General features: G+C 44.3%; 1 protein-coding gene across 3 annotated transcripts; it reads right to left on the bottom strand.

Annotated features, from left to right (window-relative positions):
- Positions 1 to 1,710: 1,710 nt before the first annotated feature.
- On the bottom strand, positions 1,711 to 20,778 carry LOC139380726 (serine/threonine-protein kinase LATS2-like). Of its 3 annotated transcripts, XM_071123699.1 has the most exons (10): positions 20,556 to 20,768; positions 20,245 to 20,425; positions 14,854 to 15,533; positions 10,195 to 10,327; positions 7,032 to 8,566; positions 6,421 to 6,663; positions 5,944 to 6,283; positions 5,654 to 5,836; positions 5,442 to 5,548; positions 1,711 to 5,317 (listed from the first exon to the last, which is right to left on the bottom strand). In XM_071123699.1, the coding sequence occupies exons 3-10, from the start codon at positions 15,205 to 15,207 to the stop codon at positions 4,787 to 4,789; spliced, it is 3,426 nt and encodes a 1,141-aa protein (XP_070979800.1). In that variant the 5' UTR covers positions 15,208 to 15,533; positions 20,245 to 20,425; positions 20,556 to 20,768; the 3' UTR covers positions 1,711 to 4,786. The 3 variants fall into 3 exon arrangements, with proteins under 3 accessions (XP_070979800.1, XP_070979802.1, XP_070979799.1); XM_071123701.1 differs by lacking the exon at positions 20,245 to 20,425 and having other exon boundaries at positions 20,556 to 20,778; XM_071123698.1 differs by having other exon boundaries at positions 20,245 to 20,751.
- Positions 20,779 to 21,328: the final 550 nt, after the last annotated feature.

The raw sequence follows: 21,328 nt of genomic DNA, 5'->3' as shown, positions 1-21,328 counted from the left end.
CTTCAACTGTATATACAGTGCATTCAGAAAGTATGCAGACCCCTTCACTTTCTCCACATTGTTGCGTTACAGCCTTATTGTAAACTGGATTAAATAGTCCCCCCCCTCAAGCTACAGACAATACCCCATAATGACAAAGCAAAAACAGTTTTATTAAAAATAAAATGTAAATGTGATATTTCAGAAGTATTCAGACCCTTACTCAGTACTTTGTTGAAGCACCTAAGGTAGCAACTACAGCCTCGAGTCTTCTTGGGTATGAAGCTACAAGATTGGCACACCTGTATTTGGGGAGTTTCTCCCATTCTTCTCTGAAGATGCTCTCAAGCTCTGTCAGGTTAAATGGGGAGCGTTGCTGCACAGCTATTTTCATGTCTCTCCAGAGATGTTAGATTGGATTCAAGTCCGGGCTCTGGCAGGGCTGCTCAAGGACATTCAGAGACTTGTCCCGAAGTCACTTGCGCATTGTCTTGGCTGTGTGCTTAGGGTCATTGCCCTGTTGGAAGGTAAAGCTTCGCCCCAGTCCGAGGTCATGAGCGCTCTGGAGCAGGTTTTCATCAAGGATCTCTCTGTACTTTAGTCTGTTCATCTCTCCCCTCAATCCTGACTAGTCTCGCAGCCCCTGCTGCTGAAAAACATCCCCACAGCATGATGCTGCCACCACCATGCTTCACCGTAGGGATGGTGCCAGGTTTCCTCCAGATGTGACGCTTGGCATTCAGGCCAAATAGTTCAACTTGGTTTCATCAGACCAGAGAATCTTGTTTCTTATGATCTGAGAGTCTTTAGGTGCCTTTTGGCAAACTCCAAGCGGGCTGTTCTGTTGTATGCCTTTTACTGAGTAGTGGCTTCTGAACTCTGTCAGAGTTACCATTGGATTATTGGTCACCTCCCTGACCAAGGCCCTTCTCCCCCGACTGCTCTGTTTGGCCGGGCAGCCAGCTCTAGGAAGAGTATTGGTGGTTCCAAACTTCTTCCATTCTTCAATGCTGCAGAATTATTTTGGTACCCTTCTGTCCCTCGACACAATCCTGTCTCGGAGCTCTACGGAACAATTATTTTGAGCTCGTGGCTTGGTTTTTTTTCTGACATGCATTGTCAACTGTGGGACCTTATATGGACATGTGTGCCTTTCCAAATGTCCTGTCAATTGAATTTACCACAGGTGGACTCCAATCAAGTTGTAGAAACATCTCAAGGATGATCAATGGAAACAGGATGCACCTGAGCTTAATTTCAAGTCTCATAGCAAAAGGTCAGAATACTTCCGTAAATAAGGTATATTTTTTAAATGTTATTTTTTTAATACATTTGCAAACATTTCTACAACCTGCTTTTGCTTTGTCATCATGGGGTAATGTGTGACATTTTTCATAAATCCATTTTAGAATAAGGCTGTAACGTACCATTTGGAAAAAGTTTAAGGGTCTGAATATTTTCCAAATGCACTGTAGCTCTGTGTTTGTGGTTGTCATCTGTCATGTCTGTAAAATATGATTAAATGTGGTCTAAACTCACTACTCTTCAATGCCAGACAAGTTCCTGTAGAAGTCCAAATAAATTATCTTTCACCTTTCTCACATCAACAGTTTTCTCACAATTTTCTGCTAAAATTGGTTAAGTCTAATATTCAAAGCCCAAGAGTCAATCATATTATTCATCCAGACATAACATTGTTTGAGGCTTTGGAATTACAACACAAGTCAAAGCTGGTTAATTTAAATTTATACATATATTTTACACGTGAGGACAGTGAAAGCATTTTTTCAAATTCATACATATGTAAAAAAGGTGATATACTGTCCAAATTATTGTCTATAATACTGTAGACAAAGAGGTTCGAACATTAGCTCAGAGGAAATTAAAAAGAATATAGATACCAAAAAATATGTATATCTGTATAAATATATATTCAAGAGTAACAAAATTGTACTATACATTAAGGAGGATCAAAGACATGAGAAACTCCCGAGAGTAAAAATACAAAAAGGTACATAGATTTTAAAAAATCCCATCATGAGTCATTACATAAGATCTCAAATCAGTCAAAGATTGTCAGTCATCACTTTCAAAACTCAGATACAGGGAAACCACACATCATCCACAGCACACCTAATACAAAACACTCATACACACGAGAAAACTGACTCGGTGAGCAGTTTCTTTTTAAAGCTATTTTTCACTGAGTAGTCCATCCTGGTGGATTGGCAATCCCACTTGCGCTGACAACGATGATCAAATTAAGTGAATTTGATGCCCAATCCTGAAGACATGAGGCATATTGTAAAAAACATGTCCATTTCAATTCATTTTGTCATGCAAGTGAGAAAAAACATTAATGGCACGTTTAAACAATTGTCATTGTTTAAAATATTTCCCTCATATTATGTCACAAATCTGATCTTTGAGATACATATTGGTGCACTTAGAATGTTTGGGAATTGACTTACGGCAGAACTTGCAACTTCAGTATGCAACCGTCAGTATGCAATCACATATGGAATACTGTTATTCAGCTGGACATACAAAACTGCGTCAATGGTTGATTGTCAATAAGCATATGGAGATATTGGAGAAAATAAAGCATTCCCTGCTTTGAGCAGTGCTCCACTGCATAACAACAATTCTGTAACACAAGCATAATATTAATGGTCAAATTAACCTGTGGTCATTAGGATTCATTAAAATGTACCAATAATAGTCTGTCATTTACCATACTTGGGCTTGTAATACAAAGGAGGCTATTTATTCATATATTTGACACTTTATAACCAATCCTGCCCAGCTTTCCTTTTGTCTCTGAAACACATCTTTCTTTATCACTGTCTGTCTCTCTCCCTCTTCCATCCCTGCTCTCCTACACACAGGGCCAGCCCAGTTGCAGAGAGCAGGAACGCTGCTGTCGTTATTCTGCACAAACACTGATCATCAACATCATCTTGTGGTGGATAGACATGCACCAACATTCATCGAAAAAAGCACTTTCAAACTCAAACACACTGGCAATTAAACCCACACTTTTCTTTTTACACAAAAAGGAAAGAAGTACATATACATGAAATAATGATAAAAATGCAAATAATAATATTAATCACAATAATAAGCAGCATTGGGTCATGTAACTATATGGAAAATATATCAACCAATATAATATATATTTGTACATAGCGTGTTTCAGTATTAAAAAATCTAAAGGATAATTGTAAGTGTTTACAAAAGGATATATTGTATTTTCTGTATTGCACATAGTCATACTATCACATGTTTCTGCCATGTCTCCATACGGACCGAGGAGACTGTGTGGACACTTGGATGTGTTAACTCTATAATACTGCGCGTGTGGAAGTGGTGCACTAGCAGGTTGGACTTTGAAATGTCAATGTGGCTAAAAAGCACGGCATCAGTAATGTCACAGTACATGACAGTCTTAGAGCAGGTGTACTGTATGTGTTGTGTTGAGACATGGATAGGCGTGACTGCTTACCAAACATGTATGTAATCACCAGATCCATATCCACAACAATGCAATGATTCACACTTGTAGTTCACCTTCCTCAGAACTAGCTCAATAAAACATAGTCATCATAATAATACCGAGAAAGGAATTGATTGACTCAAATAACAATGTCATCCATGTATCTGACAGCTGGCACTTCAACCAAAGGAATTTGTTGTTGTTCCTACGAGTATTTCCCCATCACATCCATTCCCCTGGGTCTGACACTCAAAACAGAATCATTTAAGGGTGATACGGGAACAACATAGTGGCTCTCTAACAACAAGATGGCGGCATCCCACATCACCTATTTGGAGAAAAAAAATGTGTGTGAAGTTGAAGGTAGGAGACACACAGCTAGTTAACCTTGGGGGAATCTCTAGACTGCCATGTCAGAACGTCTACCTTTGGAAAACATCCAAACAACATTGATAGAAATGTGTAAGATAACCCTGTGGTTTTAGAGGACTTCAGGTGGTTAGCTGCAGAGGACAACCTCATTGCCCCCTCCTAGATTGTGTAGTTCAACCATCCTGCAAAGTGTGTATGTGTATTTTGGTAGCTTATTTTGTCACAGCTGTGTGAGAAGTGTTGCGTTTTGATTCTTCCCGCTAGTTAATTCAGTCCAGTCCAACCTAACGTCCAGCTCAGTCTCCAAAGCACACACTGGTTCTAGTCCCTAAGTCTCAGAAAGGAAGAGACAAGCAACCCGTGAAACAGCAAGTGTTTGTGTTTACTTCATGGGGTAAGGTCAACCTGGAAGAAGTGATCTCTGTAAGACTCAGGGCGGAAGGAATGGGATAGAGCACTATGACCACTAGAAACACGCATGGTCACGGTCCCAGCATCAAACTCTTATCTGAACACTTTTGTAAACCTCCACAGTGCAGTGGGAGCCTTTTAGAAGAACTACCTGTTCTGATGAGTCTTTTTTCATAACAGTCCTCTGGCATCATTATCCCATGCCTAGCCCTTGTACAGTTAGTTGTTTCTTGGTCCTAGATCAGGGGTTCTTACTGTGGTCTCTGCTCACGCTGTAGATTCCACACAGTAGTGCTTGAATTGTTGAACAGATGTCAGGCCGTCCTGTTCTCAATATCTCACTCGCTCTCAGTCTCTCAAAACCACATATACAGAGGCACGCACACACACATGAACATACATTCACAGTGGTAGATGGGAGGTTGGCAGACAGGGTCCCAGGTGCTGAGTGTTGATTTGCTGGAGAGAGAGAGCGAGAGAGAAAGAGAGAGGGGGGCATGGTTTAGAAAGCCAACAGTCTGGGCTCTTCTACACATACACAGGCTCACAGCCCTCCCCCTGCTCTTCCTCCTCCTCATCCTCTTCCTCCTCAGGGCCCATGCTGCTGGCTCCGCTGTGGCTGGGAGGCCCCTGGCTGTGGCTGGTCTCTGGGGGCTTGGGATAGCGGAAGGGGCAGCCGTTGTCATCAAAGAATCTGCGGAAGGTGAACTCGTAGAAGGCGTGCTCCGGGTGTTTCCCGTGTGGGGTGCAGAGGGTCTCCCAGGCCCGGATGCTGTCTCCGCTATCACTCCACGCCCCGGGACCCCCTTCCTCCTCCACTGGGTCGAAGTTGGAAGTGTCCATGGGGTGGGCAATCTTGGGCCGGTAGGGGGCGGGCTGGGTGCGCAGGTTGCTGGAGAAGTCCATCTGGTCGAAGAAGGGATGAGTTTTGATCTCGCCGGCGCCGTTGCTCCCAAGACGTTCCTCTGGGGAGCAGCAGAGACGGCCGATGATGTCGACAGCCTCGGGGCTGAGCTTGATCTGCGGGGGCACCTGCAGCGTGCTCTCCCAGTTTATCACCTGAAGAGGAAAGGGAAGGGGGAGACCGTGAGGATACAGTATGTTTCAGAGCTGCAATTGAGGAGTGATATGGTATTTCCACATTCAGTAGTTTTACTGAGCCGTGAGTCGACTGACTACTAACCTTAATCTGTGTCTCGGTGGGTGTCGGGGCCAGGAAGGGGGGCTGTCCCACCAGCATCTCAAACAAGATCACTCCCACACTCCACCAGTCACACAGCTGGGTGTACCCTGCAAGGACAACACCACAACTGCTCACTAACAAGATCATAATACACTTCTTTATTTCATATATCAAACATACAACTACTCCACCATGCCCGGTCTTGCCCTCACCTTTGCGCAACAACACCTCAGGGGCGATGTAGTTGGGCGTGCCCACCAGGGAGTGTGCCAGGCAGCGCTGGTGTTGCCGTGTCGCCCGCTGCTCTAGGGTCTGCAGCCGGTCGCCACAACGACAGTTGGACACGTCATCCCAGAAGTCACTGGGCTCCATGCTGTCCTGTCTGATGTGGCTCCCTGGAGAGAGGAGAGGATATTACATATAGATCATATCAAGGGGAAGCCGTCTATACAAAAGCATCTACGCAGTGAAAGAACGTGTCCTTTGTCTTTCCCCTGCTCACCTTTCTGATAGTACTTGGAGTTGTGCGTCCAGCGGAAGCCAGTGCAGAGGCCAAAGTCGGTCAACTTGATGTGTCCGTCCAGGTCGATGAGGATGTTGTCCGGCTTGATGTCGCGGTGGATGAAGCCCATCTTGTGGACACTCTCGATGGCCAGGGTCAGCTCAGCCACGTAGAAGCATGCCAGCGGCTCAGGGAAGATGCCCATGCGGATCAGCAGGCTCATCATGTCTCCTCCGGGGATGTAGTCCATGACAAAGTAGAGGCTGTCTCGGTCCTGGAAAGAGTAGTACAGACGCACCACCCACTCGTTGTCTGCCTCCGCCAGGATGTCACGCTCAGCCTTAGGGTTAGAAAGAATAAGAAAAAACTTTATTGTCCATTCCACACCAAACGCTGAAATGTGCTTTTGGCATCACAATAACATGGAAATATCACCAGGTGCAACGCGTCATCATGATAATTTGCCTTCAGCTTTACCTTGACGTGGGCCACCTGGTTGCGGTTTAGCACGTCCTTCTTGCGCAGCGTCTTCATGGCGTACAGGGCTCCCGTGTCCACCTTGCGGGTCAGGCACACCTCACCGAAGGCCCCGATCCCCAACGTCTTGATCTTGATAAACATGGCCTTGTCCATCTTGGCACGGCGCAGCCGGTTGTAGTTGGACTCCTTCTGGTTAAGCATCTTCCTCATCTGCTCCTGCTCCGCCTCTGATAGGCCAGCCTGGAGGAAGGGGGAGGGGAAGAATAAAAAAGGTTGAGGTGCCTTGGTAAAATACTGTATACATACCTTACTACGATTATATTATATTTTATATTGCTAATGTCTCAATCAACTGTGAATGTAGGGGGAAAAAATATCTAATGTATTACTTGACTAGTAAAAGCCATTTTTTTGTTTGTATGATTTCATAACATTCTATCAAAAGGACTGAACCCTGAGTAATTGTTTTTCTAAATGTTTTGGACAAGCTGTTACATATAAAGCCATGAACTCATCGACTCCCATTCTAGGCATGTAGGGTTTTCGAGGTGTAGGGTCTTGAGGACAACACAGGTCCTCAAAACCTTTAACGTCTCTCTCTGTCTTACCTTGGACATCTCCTGCTCTAGCTGCAGCCTGCGGTTCAGTTTCTGCTGGTGGGTCTTCATCACATTCTCCACATGCTGCTCCATGTAGAACTTGAAGGCGAAGGGCGAGTAGCTTTTAATGCGCGACTCCCTCTTCTCCTGATCACGTCCATTCTTCCTCACCGGCACTGGCGATGTCTGGATCTGCTTCTTGTTTTTTACTGCCTTCTCTCCTTTCCCAGCCTTGGTCTTCTCTTTCACCTGGCTCTCCTCTGCCTTTCCTCCTCCACTACCACCATGTGGCCTAGAAGGAGTGTTGAGGTCTGGGGCTCCACACATAGATCCTCCTGGTCCCTCCAGGGGCCCTGCCTCTGAAGCAGCCCCAGACATGTGCAGGGTTTTGGGGTAGGGAGGTGGTGGACAGCGGGTCTCCTGGGCATGCTCCAGAGAGTAGGCCTCTTCAGGCATGTAGGCGAGGGGCTCAGATGCTTCCTGAGCAGCCAACCAGCCAGGGTGACATGGCCCCACAGCAGTCTTCGGCTCGGGCCTCATTACTCGGATGCTCTTCACTGGCTGCTGGATGGGGGGCGAAGTCACCGCTGTGATGGTGTTGGGTTGTCCCAGGGATGGGTCTTGCTTGCCGGGAGCTGGGGTGACCAGGGTGGGTCGGACGTTGTTTGGGGGCACTGACCGGTTGTTGAAGGAGTTGGTCCTACTGGGGACCCTCACCTCTCCCCGGAAGGGCCCCTGAGGCTGGGGCTGCCTGGCTGGAGGGGCCCCCTCAGGCCCCTGGGGACCGGCCCAGTGGTGCTGGTGCTGCTCGTACAGGTCCAGGTTAAGGCTGGCTCTAGAGGGTGTGAGCAGGTCAGAGAAATCTGGCCCCAGGGCAGCGGCGGCTCCACCGGGTGAGCGGGACATCATGTGGACCTGGTGTGAGGTTGGGCTGGACTGCTGGGGGTGGGGCGGTATGTACATGTTAGGAGGGTACCCTCCCCCATTCTGGCCCATGACCCCTTTCCCCTGCATGTTGACGTAGTTGTCGGGTGCCAGCGGCGGCATCTTGTTCTGGAAGGAGGCACTCCTCTGCACGCCGTAGCTTGAGGGCTCCAACATGTGAGGCCGGATGTGGCCATAGTCGTAGTGGGGTCCTGGGACAGGGCCTCCTGGTGCCTGGGGCTGGAGCTGCAGGGGCTGGCTGGGGACGCTGTAGCCCATCATGGCCTGCTCCATACTGCCTGGATAGGCATTCTGCGTGGTGCCTGGGGTATACATGGGGTTCCCTGGATTGGCTGGAGGGTAGGCTGCCATGGCTGGAGTGTAGGCTCCCATGCTGAGAGGGCGTCCCATGGGGTTACCTATGGCAGGGCCCTGTACCGCGACCGAGGGGGGCATCATGTAGTTCATGACAGGAGGGGTGCCCATGTAGGCGCCCTCTGGCCCATAACCAGCACCCTCATACATCGGCGCCCCCATCTGGTGGTAGGGAGGCATGGCGCCCTCACTTGTTCCCTCCAATGGTGGTCTGTGGTCTATTGAGTTTGGAATGCCCCCTTTGCCTGTGGACAGAAATCATAGTGGGGAGTGAGTTCATATCCTTACTGCATTTCAAACTTTATGTGCATATATTTAGAATGTACCGTGCATTCGGATACTATTCAGACCCCTTCACTTTTCCCACATTTTTCTACATTACAGCCTTATTCTAAAATGGATTAAATAAAACATTTTCCTCGTGAATCTACACACAATAACCCATAATGACAAAGTGAAATCAGGTTTTTAGACATTTTTGCAAATGTATTACAAATAAAAACTGGAAATATCTTATTTAGATAAGTATTGCTATGAGATTCGAAAATGAGCTCAGGTGCATCCTGTTTCCATTTATCATCCTTGAGATGTTTCTGCAGTCCACTTGTGGTAAATACAATTGATTGGACATGATTTGGAAAGGCACACACCTGTCCCACAGTTGACAATGCATGTCAGAGCAAATACCAAGCCATGAGGTCGAAGGAATTGTCTGTAGAGCTCCGAGACAAGATCGTGTTGAGGCACAGATTTTTATTTTTTATTTTTACCTTTATTTAAGATCTGGGGTAGGGTACCAAAAATGTCTGCAGCATTGAAGGTCCCCAAGAACACAGTGGCCTCCATCATTCTTAAATGGAAGAAGTTTGGAACCACCAAGACTCTTCCAAGTGCTGGACGCCCCGCCAAACTGAGCAATCGGGTAGAAGGGCCTTGGTCAGAGAGATGACCAAGAACCCCAAGGTCACTCCGACAGACATCCAGAGTTCCTCTGTGGAAATGAGAGAATCTTCCAGAAGGACCAACATCACTGCAGCACTCCACCAATCAGGCCTTTATGGTAGTGGCCAAACAAAAGCCACTCCTCAGTAAAAGGCACATGACAGCCTGCTTGGAGTTTAAAAAAGGCACCTAAAGGACTCTCAGACCATGAGAAACAAGATTCTCTGCTCTGATTAAACCAAGATTGAACTCTTTGGCCTGAATGCCAAGCGTCACATCTGGAGGAAACCTGGCACCATCTCTACGGTGAAGCATGGTGGTGGCAGCATCATGCTGTGGGGATGTTTTTAAGCTGCAGGGACTGGGAGACTCGTCAGGATCGAGGGAAAGATGAACGGAGCAAAGTACAGAGTGATCCTTGATGAAAACCTGCTCCAGAGCGCTCAGGACCGCCTACTGGGATGAAGGTTCACCTTCCAACAGGACAACGACCCTAAGCACACAGCCAAGACAACACAGCAGTGGCTTCGGGACAAGTCTCTGAATGTCCTTGAGCAGCCCTGCCAGAGCCAGGACTTGAACCCGATCGAACATCTCTGGAGACAGATCTTGAGAATATCTGCAGAGATGAATGGGATAAACTCCCCAAATACAGGTGTGCCAAGCTTGTAGAGTCATACCCAAGAAGGCTCATGGCTGTAATCGCTGCCAAATGTGTTTCAACAAAGTACTGAGTAAAGGGTCTGAATACTTATGTAAATGTCATATTTCCGTTTTTTACTTTTAATACATTTGCAAACATTTCTATCAACCTGTTGTAGCTTTGTCACCAATTTAATCATTTTTAGAATAAGACTGTACATTTATGAAATGTGGAACGAGTAAAGGGGTCTGAATACTGCATGCACTGTATGTGCATGAGTTGTATTACCTGGTGAGGTCTGTTTGATGACCTGGACGATGAGTTCATTGCGGGGGTCCAGGTATCCCATCTTACTGATGTACTCCAGAGCAGCCTCAATGTTTCTGCTGCCCGTCTGCTTCAGAGCCCGCACCGCCATTTCCTGGTGGCAAAACAACGGTGTTGAAAAGACACTGATAAATCATTGAGAGACTGTGACTGATGACACTCATCCATCTCATTTTGTGGAACAGATTGCATTATTTTAGTGCCAGATAGTGTATAGCCTCTTCTGTTGTCATTGTCTATTCTATTGTCAACCATGCACACAGAAGGACATGATGATTTAAACAGCCCCTCAGCAGGCCATGCACCTGCATCCTCTTCTCCTGGGGTCATGCACCAGCCACTTCCTGAGCCACACACACACACACACACAACAACATAAAACAGAGAACCTTCCCTTTTACATTCTTTCAACAGCACGCTATTTTTATGACAAGGACCTCTACGGTGACAGTCCTGTACCATACTGTAGTACATATTTTAGGATTTATATAAAGATCATGCAGGTTTTCCTACTATTTTCATACTGGCTGATAGGCAGCGTACAAACAACAACAGCCATTAAACATCAGTGAGTGAGACGTGAAAATAAACATGACACAAGCTGTGACCGTTCTTTAACTAGGCGACCTACACCTACATGAGGAAATACCCCTTAATGTCATATGACCTCACTCTAAAGACATTCAACCCATACCTCAGTGTGGCCCTCAGTCAACACAGGCATTCAGCCCCACACTGCCTCCGCTGGTAAGTTAGAGAACTTCAACCAAATCCTACTGCTCACCTGAAAGAACCACTGGAGGTTGTTGTTTAAAACATAGAATCAAGACTAATCTTGATGATGTTGAATATGAATATTACATTTGACAGAAAATAAACTAGGGCTAGGGTTGTGGCGGTCATTCATTTTTGTCAGCCGGTTATTGTCATGCATAAGACTGCCGGTCTCAAGGTAATTGACCGTTAATTAACATAAACACGTTTAGCATCTCCAGACCTCCACGCATACAAGCTGCTGATGTGCGCCTTTGGAACGTCTGCATGAAAGAAAAGTTATAAATCAATTGCATATATACCATCACCAATGAATGTATTTTCAGCAGGTCTAAAGAAACATTATTATTTGAAGTAAATGTATTTCAGAAGAACAAAATGTGAGTTGGCCTACTGTATGTTATCTGGCTATGTGCCATTCCATAGGCTGTAGGCTTGTTAATTTAGCAGACAAGATATGCTTATGAGTCATGTTCCATTATTTGATATTATTTTATAGTAATAAGAATATAATTGAACAGCTGAATAAAATAGAAAGTATATTTTTCGAATTCCTGGAGTGAGAGAGCACATATGAAGTGGCTATGTTGAGCGTAAAGGTAATCATTTCAAACAGGTCCTATTCACTAGATTTAGACTTATTTGTCAACTGTAGTTGAGAATGATACAAACCTTAAAATGTCTTAGAAATCAAAAGATATATGGGCTGCATGATGAAACTATAGGATATTGAGGACTTTAGAAAGTCGCAAAAATATGTTCTAATTTTAACCCATCAGACTATTCTAAGTTTAATCTTGTCTTGTCAAAATTAGTTTTGATTTACAATGTTAAATTAAGGCCACTTTCTGCTGGTTTGTTTAGGCTACTCCGGTTACCGGTTACTTCACCACGCGCAACTGGTGATATTCTGCCCAAACTGTATGCCATGGGCTCTGTTCCCACCCTGTTTCTACAGCTACTCAGTGCTTCAGTTGGGAAACCAAGTGAAATCTGTTTGGGAACATGGATAGTAACATGTTTTCACATCTAAACATTTCATGAAACTGTTGCCACCCCCTCTCTCTGTGCGCTGGAGAAAGGAATGAAGAAGAGAGGGGAGGAGATGGAAATGCACAGTAGTGAGATATTCTCTAGCTATAAGGTCATGTGTCAGCCTATTAACTATGAAAATAAATAAAATGCCCTATTACTAGGCTATTCAAAATCAAATTCACTACAAACTGTAGGCTAACTCAATTTAGGATAGACCAATTATATACCAAAGATATCTTAAAATCAGTATTTTTGTGTAATATGCAGAAGGCTATGTATTGTATAACAGCACAACAATTTTAACTCTGTTTTTTTTTTTGGGGGGGGGGGGGGCGGTGTCTTCAACTCATTACGGTTTGGGCCTATGAATATGCATAAGTTCTAATATGCATATGGATGTTTTGAATTAATCATTACCTTAGAAAGTGCTGTCTATTTATTTGTATTAGACTTTGAAGCAACATCCACAACAACCATGTTTTCCACTCAGTTTCAACCCGTTGTTGAATTTCTTTCTTCAAATTGATCATCACGGTGAGGTGAGTTTTAAAAGCAGATATTGTTTTAATTTTAGATTGCGTTTATGTCAGAGTAGTTAGAGGGTCAATAGAGCCCTGACTACCAGGCCATTTGCGACCTGAAGATCATTAGCGAGTTGGGTACTACTAACGCATATACAGAGTGCATAAGAGGAGGTTACAGATGACTCAACGGTCACTTAGAATGACTGCAGTCATGGCAGTCACCGCAACAACCCTAACTAGGGCTAAACACATTTTAAGGACTGAAGTGGACTTTAAACTAGTTTAAAGAGACTAATGCAGCCATTGTGTGTCCACAGGTTCTGACACAGACTGGGTGCTTCCATTTGCAGGGAGGAAACTTAAGGGTTTAAAAACAGGGCTGCATAGCGACAAAGCACAATCAGCTCTCAGAACCAGGAAACAACGGAGCCACAGATATTCTACACAATGTGTGTGTACATCAGAGTGGGCCTGCCCATATCACTGAACCAAAACACACTCTTTCCCTCCCTTTCCCTCACGCATAACACACACACATACTAGCGTAAAGGCACAGGAAACCGAAAATAAACACTCACTTCCACAGGCCAGGAAGTAAAGAATTCCAGCTATTTGGAAATCTGTATTTTTGGGTGTCTTTTCCTCCCATTGCTCTCCCTCCCTCTCACATACTCTCATCTTCTCCCTCTGTTTGTCTACTAGACTCATGTGCCTAAAATATCCTCAACCACATTTGCACCCTTGTTATAATGGTTACAGCAACAAGCCAGGGAGTTATCCCAAACACGCACACACGCACACAAGGCCTCTGTCACATCCTGTTATTACCTCATCATTACATAAAGGCAGCGACCACATCATTTCATGTCAGAGGTTTAATATGCTTAGTGTGCATAAGATTCCTGTCTCCCCTCCACTCCGCCTGGCCCGTCCCTCGTACAGTAATAGTGCAGCCGCTGTACACATGAAGGAAGGCTCCTCCACACTCCACCCCTCCCAGTGGCCCCTCCTCGCTCCCCACCAAAACATTTCCTCTTTTACTGTGATTATGTAACTTGCCACAGCGCTGTGTAATGTGTGGCTGGAGGAGGAGAGGCTGCTGATAAGAATAAGGCCAGAGGGCCCTTGGGGATGGAGGGGGGTTGAGACTAGAGAGGCCACTCACTACAGTGGCCATTATGGCTGTGGAATGTGTAGGAAAATACGGGCCCGGGCCCACACTCAATGGTCTGTTCAGTGGCCCCTAGGTTACAGTCGCCTAAAAAGACCAGGACCGTCCATCATACGCCTGGTGGCTGGTCCAGAAAACTAAAAGCATTTATGTAAAGGGCGGAGGACTGATGAAGTTGCTAAATGGTCGTAATGTTGTTGTTAATGTCTTTACTGGACCCGTTCCCCGACTGGGTTAACTTGAGGAGGCCGTCCTAGGACAAACACAGTGCCAGGCGACCGCAGCTTCGCTCACTGAGACACCATATCTACAATCCATCACTATGATGGTGAAAGCCAGACGACAGACAGTCAAAGTCAGTAGGCAGGAAAAGAGTTGCATCTATCTGGCTTGTGTCTTTCTTCCCTCCCTCTCGCCCCACTATCTCTAATTCTACTGTGCTGAGGTCTGAGGAGCGTTTTTTCCCTAGCACAGACTTGAGTTAAGCATTCTTTAAAATGAGAGTGCTGCCATCACAGGGCCTGTCCTCAGGCCTGTCCTGAACACTTCAACCACAGTATTGAGTCTGATTATAGTAACTGGTATCTGGCCAGTCCAAGTGCTTGGAACACACAGAGCCCTTTAAAATGCCCTGATCTTCGGCCAGTTATTGGTGTTTAAAGAGACTGAACTCTGCTGAACAGCCTGACCCTTATTACTTAGAAATACTCAGAGAAATTGCATCCCTGTAATAAGGCTATCCATATCTGAAATATAGTAGGCTTTATTTCTTTAGGCGAAAGGTGAGCATGTGTGAGCTGACAATTTCCTGCAGAAACCTTCGCTCTCCTCTTCTATCTCTCTCTGGAGTGGACAAGACATTCACTCGTTCCAAAAGAAGATGAAGAAACCAACTGATATTTTAACATTTCTGCGTTCCACATTATGTAACCATTGTACTGTACTCTGGATATTATGACATTGAATGGCGCTTTCAACATCCACATTTGTGAGTTATGTTAGGCACTTACAGGACATGATTATAGAACCAGCATTTAAGCTGAGACATTGATACAGACAAGAGCAGATTCTCCCACTTGAAAGCGCACAGACACTCACTCACTCTCCAGTCCTCACCTGGTCACAGCCAGCATTGACCAACTCCTGCAGCATCTGTCGGTTGACGTCTCCAGCAGGGTGGGCGGAGCCAGAGGGGCCAGACTCATTGGCAAAGGGCATGAGGGACCTGCGGATCTCTCTCAAAGCGTTCTGGTAGTTGTTGAACTTCTGAGGGGGCCGGAGCTGCTGCTGGCGACTCCCGGGGTCTTTGCCCTTGCTTTCGGTCCCGCGCCCCCCCTCACCCCAGGAGCTGCCCCCATGGAGGGCCTGGCTCACCAGCTTGGCTGGCTGCTTCAGCCCCTCCTTGATCTCCTGGAGGCGCTGGCGCGTGTTGCCCACATACGGAGCAGCGGGGAACGTCTTGGGCCTCATGACACTCCCCTGTTTTAGTATCTAGCCTAGGGAACTCACACCCACAACTGACACACTGACACAACACTCGTAAGCTTGCTCTGGAACTCTGTGACCTAAATAGATAAGGCCCTCCAGTAGGAGAGATTTGTGGAGAGATTATGTTTCCTCCTCTCTTTCTCTTGGTCAAGGTTTTTGTTTATCTCTGTGTTGCTGGCACCTACTGATAGGATTCCAACTGGCGTTCCATGTTGTGTGTTTTAGGGATCACACTCATTCCTATTCCAAGTAATGTGAGGGGTCACAAGGATGCCCTTGGCCCAAATCACTCTGGCTCCCTTCTGTACCTGTGGAGCAAGACCAGAGCAGAAAACGTTACTAAAATGTCTCTGTATGGGTAAGGTCAAGATGTGTGTTGTGGTCATGGTGGCCTAGGGTTACATTAGTTACACACATCTCATCAACTGTGTGTGAACTTCTCCTGTGTGATCCAATATTAATACCCCTTTGCAGTTTTATCTCCAAGAACATCGTCTACATTCTATTGTGGCAGTGCTACTCTCTGGGGCATAATAGGTGTGAAGGAAGCATATTTATCTGTGCACACGTGGAATAGTCACATAGCAACAACAATGTATTATGGCGGTGTAATTGTGTAACATAGCTTTTGTGGTGTAAAACCCTATTATTGATGTATGATCGTGTATAACATTTTATTAATGTATTGGACCTGTGTAACTTAGGCATGTTCAATTATGACAATTATTAAAATATAGGTGGTTAGCTTAGAGTGTTTGAGGCGTTTTCTGACACAAACACAGCACTCACTGTGAGTGTAGTTTTTCTGACACAAACACAGCACTCACTGTGAGTGTAGTTTTTCTGACACAAACACAGCACTCACTGTGAGTGTAGTTTTTCTAAACAAACACAGCACTCACTGTGAGTGTAGTTTTTCTAAACAAACACAGCACTCACTGTGAGTGTAGTTTTTCTAAACAAACACAGCACTCACTGTGAGTGTAGTTTTTCTGACACAAACACAGCACTCACTGTGAGTGTAGTTTTTCTAAACAAACACAGCACTCACTGTGAGTGTAGTTTTTCTAAACAAACACAGCACTCACTGTGAGTGTAGTTTTTCTAAACAAACACATATTTAGGATGGGAGTGCCAAGCACCATAGCAATCTCCAGAATATTTAACCTCAGCTCCCAGTCTTGCTTTGCGTGCCACATCTGACCCATAGCATTCCATTCCACAAGTGACGACAAGAAAACTCATACCATTGCATCACGGGGCAGATCGGACCAAAATAAACAACAGAAAAATAGATTTCCACTGAAAAACAACAGAGAGGAGAGTAGAGACAGGGTCTCCTACTTACAAGGCTCATACATGTTTTAAACCCACTAGTAGGAACAGTGGGCTGGCCTGCAGTTGACAGAGTGTACTCATGTGTATAGTGTACAGATGAATCAGTGATTGCTTTTCTACGTGTATAATGTCATTTTCTATGCTTGATTGTGTGTTTTTATGTATACACTGAGCCACAACCAACATTTTCCCACGGGATAATTAAGTAATTATCTTATCAACCTGTCTAATCTCAGCAAAATATCTAATTGTGATTTTTTTTCTCTCCAAATATTGAGATTTGACATGCAAAATATGTAAAAGAACTGGAATGATTTTTATTAAGATGCAAAGTGGAACACAGCATCGTGCTTGTTTGGAACAATCTGTTGACTGCATTTGACCCAACAGAACATCATGCACACTTATAATGAATCTAACAGCAAGGAGGAAGTGAGCCCGGCCATTTTAGCAAAAAAACGCCCTTTTTTGGCTTGTTATTTTGGCATTAATTCGTGTCACATCTCAGTTTGAAAACAATGTCCCCCTCCCAAAAAAAATCATTGATTTAAAAAAGCTGCATACAAACATGGTCTCTTTCTTGAGTAAGGCAGCTCCAAAATGCAGGTGCTTCAGCCTAGCTCAGTGCTTTCTGTGGTGGAGGGACAGGCAGCGGAAATATAGTGTAGGCGTTGGCAATCGACTCCAGTTGCGCCATGATTGGCTCAGTGTTGTGTCACTCATGGGGACACTATGTCACCACCAAATCTACAGGGACAGCTAGACAGTTCAGGCCCCCTTGGGTGCTGCCATAGATTTACCTGAGAAGTGCCTGTCCAAGAACACTCAAGGTCATTGGCCACAGATAAAAGGGCTTCAAATCACGTTATATCTACCGTAGCTTTGATTGGACTGATCATGTTAACATCATACTTTCACAATCTTAGCTAGGAAGCAGTCATCCTCATGAATTATGACAATCTCCTGGCAAATCCATTTCAATCCTTGTCATATGAAGAGAAATTATAGATTAAACCTATCGGTGCTCATTGGGCCATTGGACAAAACATTGCTCAACAAGTCTGAAATCGCATATTCAACAATGAGTGGTTTGGAAGGAATCGGTGGCTAACTGCAAGAGTTGAGAAGCAATCACTATTTTGCTTCCCCTGCCTGCTATTAGGTGGAGAGGGTGTGTGGTCCAAGTCTGGATTTATGGATTTAAAACATCGGTCTGAAAGGATCTCCTTTCCAAGTTTAAAAACATGAACATTCACAAGCAACACCATGGGCCAAAACAGGTTGAATTACATTGGTGTGTTCAAGACAACTGGGAACTTTGGCCTCTTTCTAGAGCTTCGACCTTAAGATCACTGACATCATGACTCTGAGTTACCAGTTGTCTTGAAAGCACCATAAATCGAGAGATTGCCAGAGTTTGATGACAAAGTTTGCCCACAAGAAGGACCGCCACGTTCAAGTGATCACAGCAATGGTGAGTCCAAAAATATGTCTTGTATACTGCTGCATAAATGTAATATGCCAGGAAGATCCACTACATGACCAAAAGTATGTGGACACCTCGTCAAACATCTCATTCCAAAATCAAGAGCATTCAAATGTAGTTGGTCCCTCTTTGCTGCTATAACAGCTTCTATTCTTCTGTGAAGGCTTTCCACTAGATGATGATGGAACATTGCTGCAGGGACTTGCTTCTATTCAGCCACAAGAGCATTAGTGAGGTCGGGCATGGATGTTGGCCGATTAGGCCTGGCTCGCATTCGGCGATCCAATTCATCCTAAAGGTGTTCGATTGGGTTGAGGTCTGGGCTCTGTGCAGGCCAGTCAAGTTCTTCCGCACCGATCTCGACAAACCATTTCTGTATGGACATTGCTTTGTGCACAGGGGCATTGTCATGCTGAAACAGGAAAGGGCCTTCCCTAAACTGTTGCCACAAAGTTAGAGGCACAGAATCCTGTAGTATGTCATTGTATGCTATAGCATTAAGATTTCCCTACACTGAAACTAAGGGGCCTAGCCTGAACCATGAAAAAACAGCCACAGACCATTATTTTTCCTCCACCAAACTTTACAGTTAGCACTATGCAGTCGGGAAGGTAGCGTTCTCCTAGCATCCACCAATCCGGTCCCATTTTGTGAGCTTGTGTGGACTACCATTTCACAGCTGTTGCTCCTAGACAATTCCACTTCACAATAACAGCCCTTACAGTTGACCGGGCCAGCTCTAGACTTGTTGGAAAGGTGGCATCCTATGACGGTGGCACATTAAAAGTCACAGAGCTCTTCAATAAGGCCACTCTACTGACAATGCTTGTCTATGGAGATTGCATGGCTGTGTGCTCGATTTTATACACTTGTCAGCAACGGGTGTGGCTAAAATAACCAAATCCAGTCATTTGAAGGGGTATTGTTGCCTCTACCTTCTTAACCTTTGTGCTGTTGTCTGTGCCCAATAATGTCTGTACCATGTTTTATGCTGCTACCATGTTGTACAGCGACAGAATTCAGAATGTTGCTACCATGCTGTGTTGTCAAGTGTTTATGCCTTTCTATGTTGTTGTCTAGGTCTCTCTTTATGTAGTGTTGTCTCTCTTGTCGTGATGTGTGTTTTGTCCTATTTTTATATTCATTTTTAATCCCAGCCCCCGTCCCCGCAGGAGGCCTTTTGCCTTTTGGTAGGCCGTCATTGTAAATAAGAATTTGTTCTTAACTGACTTGCCTAGTTTAAAAAATATATATTTAAACTTTATTTAAATCCACATACTTTTGTATATATAGTGTATGTCAGTAGCTAATAACGTTATCTTAAGTGTATGATGTGTAGTAAGCTGCTAGTAGCCAATGTGTCTCACCCTAATTATTTGGTCCTTCTCCCCCTCAGTACTAAGCCTACTGTTCTGACTTGGTGGTGCACATGTAGCCTATTGCCTGTTGTAGAGAAATGTAATCATTGAATATTGTAAGAGCTTTCCTTGTCTGCTTATTTATCCTATGGTTCTGACTTGGTGTACTGGGAGCATATTGTAATAATGGCCCATATTCTGAATTCTGACGCTGTACATTTCAAAAGTGCTGAACAAATTGTTATGACTACTTGCTCATTGTCTTAATCGAAATTATGGCTTGCCTCTTATATGCTCATCCTGCCATTATGCGATAGTTTGTACATTCAATTGTTTTATTGCTTATATAGGTCTCATTAGTATCTTATTCATCATTTTTGGCAATGTCGGAATGATTTCATTGTTTTGCTTACTTTGTGTATTATAATAAGCTGATGTGTTTTTCTTCACGATGAAGGGATAATATATCATGTTGTTGGGTCTGTAACCATGTTTGCAAGTGACAGTCTCTTGCCATTCAAATATATATATTTTTAACAATAAATTCAGTAATTAGACCCATGTAATTCCAGCTGATATTGCGAGGGTTGTTTTGTTTGCGCAATGCGTTGTCTGCGCGTCGGTATATTGTCTATAAAAGTGGATCATCCTGGTTGTATTTCCCTTACTTTTCAGACCACATAGGCATTATAAAATGTTGTGTAGTGGCTTTGCTGGCATACATCTAAAAAAAGAATTGGTCGAGTTTGTCCCACCAAGATTTACATGCTAAAATCGCCACTATGAACCCCGTCCATCACAGTGAAAAGTAACAAATGGTTGTTTCAATATTCTTACCATATTGATCACTTCGTGGGTTTTCTTGTCGAGGTTGTGATTAGTTTAACATTTCGAGAGTGAAAGAACGTGGGGCCTTCTCAATTTAGCGCTGGAAGCAACGCAACTCCACAGCCTGGAGCAGCCCGACATTCCAATGAAGGGAGAATTTCAGTCCCAGCAGTCTTTCTCTGGCCGAAAGCTGGTCGCGTTGGAAGAAATCCGAGGCTTTATCTTCAATTTAAATAAAATGCAGTACTAATAATAACTTTTATTTCTGTGTCTTCATCAAAATAGTTAAGCTTTCCCAAAATATGAAGTTGTTAACTTACCATGAGATAGATGTATCATTGAGATTTAATCCGATAAAGAATCCAACCAAATACACTTTTCGGGAAACTTTAAATCCAATCATTTGTTGCACAACACATACGATAATTTATCGAACTTTCTCTTAACGGTAGGCCCGAGTAAATATCATGAAGAGACTCCATTTTCTCCCAACTCCAGGCAGAATTAGAATTCAGTACAAAATTGGACGACACTTACTGCATTGTTAACATTCCTGGAGTCACGTGAGGGACAAATGCACGTCAGCGCCACACATATTATAGGCGGTGCTTCCTACATGTATTATTATATAGCTAAATGCAACTTGGAAATTGATTCTTGCATTTAGCAAAACCAACTAAATGTGTTCTGTACAAGAATAATATGAACCACACTCAAGATATTAATATTTGGTTTATATTCATAGGCAAATAATGAACACAACAAATAACCCTTGACATCAAAAGGAGGCTGATAATCATTTGCATCATGGAATAGGGCAGGCTATGGGTCTTACATGCTTTTCATACACAAGAACATTGCACAGGTAAATAATAATCAAGAGTAGTGCAACAAATTCATCTTTTGAAATGAATTGTAAAGAATGAAATACCGAGAATCTCACTGCCGATCGGTACACATAACAGTAGGATGTCGTTCTTTATGTTTACAGAAGAAAAGCTGTACCTGCTGCATGCCGACCCGGTCTAATGATTGTACTTGTAGAATAGATAGGCTTGTCAGTGGCCAACAACTTCACTTTGAGCCAAGTAAA

The sequence above is a fragment of the Oncorhynchus clarkii genome, chromosome 22, assembly GCF_045791955.1.
Source record: "Oncorhynchus clarkii lewisi isolate Uvic-CL-2024 chromosome 22, UVic_Ocla_1.0, whole genome shotgun sequence".
NCBI lineage: Eukaryota > Metazoa > Chordata > Actinopteri > Salmoniformes > Salmonidae > Oncorhynchus > Oncorhynchus clarkii.
Note: the sequence above shows the minus strand (reverse complement) of the source record. Positions and strands in the feature narration are given on the sequence as shown.